At 52.5% G+C, this 6,347-nt stretch overlaps 1 protein-coding gene across 1 annotated transcript; it reads right to left on the reverse strand.

Annotated features, from left to right (window-relative positions):
• Positions 1-1,839: 1,839 nt before the first annotated feature.
• Positions 1,840-6,135, reverse strand: BTG2 (BTG anti-proliferation factor 2). Its single transcript, XM_068419416.1, has 2 exons — positions 5,891-6,135; positions 1,840-4,897 (listed from the first exon to the last, which is right to left on the reverse strand). Exons 1-2 carry the CDS (start codon positions 6,051-6,053, stop codon positions 4,557-4,559), a joined length of 504 nt encoding a protein of 167 aa, XP_068275517.1. The 5' UTR covers positions 6,054-6,135; the 3' UTR covers positions 1,840-4,556.
• Positions 6,136-6,347: the final 212 nt, after the last annotated feature.

The raw sequence follows: 6,347 nt of genomic DNA on the forward strand, positions 1-6,347 counted from the left end.
TGAATAAAAAACTCCCAACAGAAACCCAGCAAGAGGCTCAGCAGAAAACGAGTCCCGATTTCCAGAGGCAGGAGGTGGGCAGCAGTGGGTGAGGGTGGTTTTACTTCTTCTAGTCTTTGTCAGAGCTGCTTCAAGCATGCCGGGGGCAGCTGGGTCCCCAGCGCACACTCTGGCTGTGCCTCCACACTCCCTCCCTCCTCCTGCACCCCTCAGCTGATCCTGTGATGTGCTCGGGGATCCCGCAATGAGAAAATGTGCTGAGAGCTGCAGCTCAGCATCAAAAAGCCTAGAAAGGGCTTGCGGGGGGCAGATAAAGCTGGTACACCAGGTATCGCGATCCTACCAGAAGAAAAATGACAAGCAAAATAAAAATAGTAGATGAGTCAACTATGAAGAGGCTGGCAGGGGGATCTGGTTACCATGCGGGTGAGGTTGACTCCTCACTAAACACTCCATGGCGTAAGAGCTGTTTTTTTTATCTTGGCTAGGAGCAACTCAAATTTTAGGTGATCTTGGCTCTGCTTTCTGGCCCAAATGCCAGCCCTGGGCCACAGCACACAGGAGCACACCAGGCTGGCTGCGGCATGGACTATGCCTGCCTGAAAATGGGCCACAGACCACGACACGCAGGTCCAGGCAGACCACAGTGGCCCAGACAAGCCAGAGGGAGGAAGGCCACCATCATCTGACTTCACCAAGCCTTTGAACCTGGATGACTCCCAAGCTAATCAGCAACTGAATGGGACGCCCTTTCCTCCCCAGCAGCCCTGTTTCACAAGCAGCAGCAATTTGGGTGTGTTTATGGAAACTAATGAAGGGATGAGTTCAAAAAGGAGTGGCTTTGACAGAGCACCAAAATCAGCCCACAAATTGTTCTCCTCTTGGAGGTGGTGGATTATGATAAAAGCAGGAGGGGAGGAAGCAGCTTTGCCCCTCCCAGAGTCAGTGGTGCTCCCCCCTTGGCATCACGGCACCAGGAAGGCACTGGCACAGGTTGGGGTGGGTTGTAAAGACTCTGCAGGCTGCAACCCAAACCCTCCTTAGCTCCAAAAAATGGAGTTTTGGACTGAAACTAGCACAAGCCAATTTAGCCAAGGTCCTTAAATCAGGTCAGCTTGAGGATGAGTGCAGACGGGGGTTAAACACGAGCTGGACATCCCCGTGCCAGGGAGCAGGGTGACAGCTCTGTGCTGCAGTCACCAGTGTCTCAACACAGCCAAAACAGGATCTCCAGTGAATCAGCCCCAGCTGCCTCTATCATGACAGGCCCAAAGCATCCTCCACATACCTGAACAATTCAATCCCGTGGTCTCTCACCCTTCCTCCTCTGCTGGCTCAGTCAGCCCTGGGAGGACAGCAGGGGTAGGGAGGCTTAACCAGGAGCTGCCCCTGTGCCTGGCTTGCACCATAAATCCCTTCTTTCCAAGACTTCGTTTATGCCATTCCTAGGGTTGGGTAAGAGATCTGGCAGTCGACTACGTAACACCTTCATGCCCTGGCAGGACACAGGATTTCTACAACCCTGCACTGAATAAATCCCCGCTGCCCAAGCCAGAACCCAGCAGTCAGCACGGGGAAGGAGAGGGCAGGACACCCACAGCCCCGCATTAGTCAGGCCAGTTCCCAGCCTTAATTCCTTGCGTTTAGAGGCTCAGGCTTAGAGTCAGCATGTTGACTCAGCAGCTTTTTTTCTAAACCTCCTCCTTGACACAGCTGGATATTAACAGTCATCCACACTTTAAGCAAGCCCACGGCATTCACACTGGGGTTTAGGCTGCAATCCCAACCCTCACCTTCTTTGCAAGCATATAACAGTTCCCAGCAAGAAAACAAGGCTCATTTATTCTGCTACATTTTTATTAAAGTAACAAAAGCATACGTCTGTCAAAGGATCTGTACATTCTGTATATAAAAACACTACTATACAATTAGTAACCATCCACTCCCTCCTCCAAGTGTAGCTTACAAACTTTCTACCATTTTCACCAAATAGAAAAAGCAGGTCCCGTTCAACAGTCCAGCTTGTTGAAAAAATATGACAGGAAACCCCTCATACACTGTCTCAAAACACACACCACTCCGCTCTGCAGTCGAGCGTCAGGCTTATAGGCAGAAGGCAACAGAGCACAGTAATTCACAGCTTTTACACGTAACCAGCTACAAGAGAAATGGATTATACCCAAGTTTGGTTGGTTTTGAAGCTAAAAACAAACACCTTTAACATCAGACTCCTCCACACCAGGGACAAAAAGAATGAGACTTGGCTATTTTTGTTCTGGAAGTGGGGGCATGTTAAGAGCAATTCTAGTGTATTCCTTTGGTGTGGGCTGTTCCTGAAAAACTTTCCTGGTAAGAGGGAGGGGACAGAGTAAAAGGGGGGTAAATCTTAAGACTGCTTTGATCATGACAAATTACAATCCAAGGAAGTACCAGCCTTCAGGAAACTCCACATCCAGCCAAGGAGTCCAGCGAAGCAAACACTGCTCATCCTGGATGCAGTTCTCATCATGAGCTTTCCACATAAGCAGGTTAAGTGAGGACTCCAAAAAGCACCGAGATCCCTTTTCCTTGAAAAGGGAATTTGCTTTTTGGAAGTTCCCAAGTACGCCCCTCTTGGTGAGGACACCTATTGCACAAGTTCACCAAGGGAAAAGCCCCAGTGCTTCATTTCAGCTTCTGCTTTGCTGACACAAGAAATTCAAGTGATGCAGAGGGAAGTGATGCAACTTCAGAGCCACAGTCTGCTATTACTGTTCAAGGACAAATAACTCACCACTTGACATTTTAAAAGGATCTAAGAATTGAGGCTGGTTTTCCAGTTCTGGAATTCATGATTTGAAGCTTACAAAAATCTGAACTTACTTTTTCACATTAGTACTCAGAGTTGGGGAGCTGTGCTGATTTCTTTTTTAATATATTAAAAAAACAAGCTAAGAACTGTGGCAGATGGGAGGCTTCCTTCCTCTCCCAGAGCGCCCATGATTTGGAAATATATTGCACAAATGTCTGAGAACTTGATTCATCAAAGGCTGGGCAAGAACAACTCTGGTTATGTCAGTCAGCTGCCAGGTCAGAGAAGAGGAAGGTTAAAAAAAGTGTGCCGAGACACAAATCTGGGAAAATTTCATTGCAACCATGTCAATGCCCTGCTTTTTCAATCACTTCTCCCAGGATCACTGGAGGAGCACCAGCTGGTTAGAGAAAAGGCAATGGACATACAGCATCCTGGTAAAGGCTCATTCCCAACAGGCAGGTAAAGCTCTTGGGGCAGCACTTTCAGCTCCCACCCCATTTGTAGCTAGCCAGAGCAGTTTAAGGGCCAAATCCTGAACAACACTTGGGCAAAGTCTCCCTGAATACAAGTACCACTGAGACTCCAAGAGGAGTTTTGCTTGAATAGACAGAGCACAGGACCAGGAATTAATTGTGCAAAACAGTTATGTACCAAGAGATCAGAACTAAATGATGCCCCTTACCAAGGTATCAGTGAAGACAGCTCCCAGGGACAGCCACATGCTGATCACCCAGAGAAGGACGAGAGGGAAGAAGTGCTGTGACTTTAAAAGCAATGTTAGGACACCAAAGCATCCCAGCTTCCCACACACAGGGGGAAGAGACCCCCAATACTTCTGATTTTAAGAGAGAGGGCAAAGGGGGTTCTCATACACCAACCTCTATAGCACAAGGCAAGTTGCTTCAGCTCATCTGGAGAAGTGACGTGGCAAGTCATCAGCATTGGATCAGGCAACTTTTACAAGCAAGAGAGGCCAGACTCCACTCTTCACAGTAGCTGCAATATTCATCTTGGGGACCTTCTCTGCACAGCCTGACCCCCAGCGCATCTCTGCCTTGCTCCATTTCACAGGGCACCAATACCTACATGGCCCCTTCAGTCCAGCAGCAGACAGGAGACGGAGGGGTTGGAGAAAGGCCACGCTCCCCCTCACTTTGTGCTGGGAGTGGGGCAGAGCAGAGCTGCAACACTCACAGAGTAAGTGGGTCCAGAAGAGACGTGCAAGAACACAGGAGAGGGATTCCAGGGTCCCCAGAATCACCCAGCCCTGAGGCAAGGTTCCCCCAAATGCTATATCCAAGCCCCAGAGAGATCAGACCAGCTGGGGAGTGAAGGAAAGTGGAGGAAAGACAGCAACTCCTTCATCCCTTCTCCAACAGTACTGCAATACTTGGCGATATAGCAATACTGTTGGGTACTGGGATGGTGAGAAGGTGACACAGACATCTCCCACCAAGCCACACTTCCCAGCCTGGCTCTTCCCCCTCTTCCTCCATTCCAAGCTGCCCAAGTGAGCAAGCCAGACCAAAATTGCCATCCAACACTAATTAGGTAGATATCGGCTTCATAATAAAAGCTCATAAGCTTGCAACAGCTTTAAAAAAGGCACCTAGAACACTGCTTCTGTTCAAAGCAGCACCCAATATTTTAATTTTGGATTTTCTTGGATTTTTTTAAAAAATATAAATAGATCTTAAAAATAGATCCTCAGGTGAGGTATACAGTAGCCTGTGTCTTGGCAGCGTACAGACAAGAGGAGTATTTAGCTGGAGACAGTCATGATGCAGTTCTTGGAAGGACTGGTGCGACCTAACATCATCTGGTTCTTACAAGTAAGCATCCCATAGGAGCTCACAGGTTTCGTTGCAGTCGCTTCATATAAGACACAGATGGAGCCATCCTCACCGATGCGGTAGGAGACCTCGTAGGGGTCCACCCAGAGCGTGAGCTCGCTGGGCAGGAGCTGGTAGAGCTGCGGTATGCTGAGTCCGATCTGGCTAGCTGCCTTGCTGATTAGGGGGTCCATTTTGTGATTGATCCGGATGCAGCGATACCCAGAGCCTTTGAACGGTTTCTCAGGAAACCAGTGATGTTTGTAGTGCTCTGCAAGGGAAGCGAGAAGGGAAGAGCGGTGAGCAGGCATGCAGCAGCTGGGAGGAGGTCTGCGTCCTGCTGTGGTCCTGAGGGGGTCCCACGGCTCGCTGCAGGCAGAGGAAACAGAGTCCTCAGGCTGCCTCCATCAGACAGAGGCTCCAGTGCCGGGCACTCAACTATTCTGCTGCTGCTTGCTCTAAGACACAGGAGCACAGCTCTTCAGGTCCTAAAAAGCCCAGGCAGGATGGTGCCACGGGGGCAGCAGTAACAGGACCCCAACACCTTCTCACCCCAACCGCTGGGGTAGCCAGGGTAGATACCGTATCGCCAACAACAGAACACCACAGTCAGGGAGTAACATCCAAGTCATTCTCTTAAGTTCGGGGCACATCGCTACCCCTTATCGCAGCACAGCGGCGAACAAACCATCCCTTCTCAGGGCTGATAACACACGGCGGTGTTAGGCTGGGAGGAGGCCCTTGAACTACCCAGTTAGTGCTGAGCCCCAGACATACTTGTGGGGAGGGGAGTGCCAAACCCCACTGACGCTGAGCACTTCTTGCTTGGGGACAGGGCACCCAGACTGGCTTTGGATCATCTACATCAAGCCCCAGCAAGGAGGGCTTCAAGCAGATGGGTTGCACAAACCTCCAGAGACTGGGCAGGGGATCTGCTCGCTTTCAGGGCTGAGGCAGCTGTTTGCCCAGGACCCCACAGGGACACAGGTGGGCACCCAGGCAAAGGCACAAGTAGGCATCCAGCACCAAGGATGACACAGCTGGGTGCCCGGGAAGGACACAGATGGGTGCCCAACTCAAGAGGACACAAGTGGGCACTCAGGCACAGGCACCGGGTCCTGGGAGCAACACGGGGCCAGCAGGGAAGGACACCAGTGGGCGCCGGGCCCCGAGGGGGAGACGAAGAGGCCGGACACGAGCGGGCTTCTCTCGCCGCGGCCCTTCCTCCCCGCAAAGCCGCTCTCTCCCCCGGCCCGCGCCTCACCTGCGAGCGCCTCCCGCAGCGCCCCGCTGAAGACCTGCAGCTGCTGCTCGCTGACGCAGCCCCGCGTCCGCAACAGGCTGGAGACGAAGCCCACGGCGGCGGCGATCTCGGGCGCCATGTCGGCCCGGGGGATGCCGCGGCGCTGGCTCTGGCGCTGGCTCATGCTGGGCTGCCGGGCGGCAGCGGCGGGGAGGAGGAGGAGGTGGCGGTGGGTGCTCGCGGCCGTTCCTGCGACTCCGCGACGGCCTCGGCGCTGTGTGCGCCGCCGGCTCCGCGCCATCGTTAAATAGAGCAGCGAGGGGAGGCGTCACAGGCGCGGCGGCTCCCATTGGCTGAGCGGCGCCGTATGCTAATGGCGCCTGACCTCAGCGCGGTGGAAGGAGTGACGTCGCCCGCGGTGACAATAGCGGCGGGGGGGGCAGTTACGGGAGGGCTATTTTTGGGGCTGACCCGGGAG

Source organism: Nyctibius grandis, chromosome 27, assembly GCF_013368605.1.
Source record: "Nyctibius grandis isolate bNycGra1 chromosome 27, bNycGra1.pri, whole genome shotgun sequence".
In the NCBI taxonomy this organism is placed as follows: Eukaryota; Metazoa; Chordata; class Aves; order Nyctibiiformes; family Nyctibiidae; genus Nyctibius; species Nyctibius grandis.

Excerpts from the sequence above, each read along its gene's own strand:
- BTG2 (XM_068419416.1), bottom strand. The coding sequence starts at position 6,053 with ATGAGCCAGCGCCAGAGCCAGCGCCGCGGCATCCCCCGGGCCGACATG. Across the intron at positions 4,898-5,890 it reads GCTGCGGGAGGCGCTCGCAG|AGCACTACAAACATCACTGG; the intron begins GTGAGGCGCGGG and ends CTTCCCTTGCAG.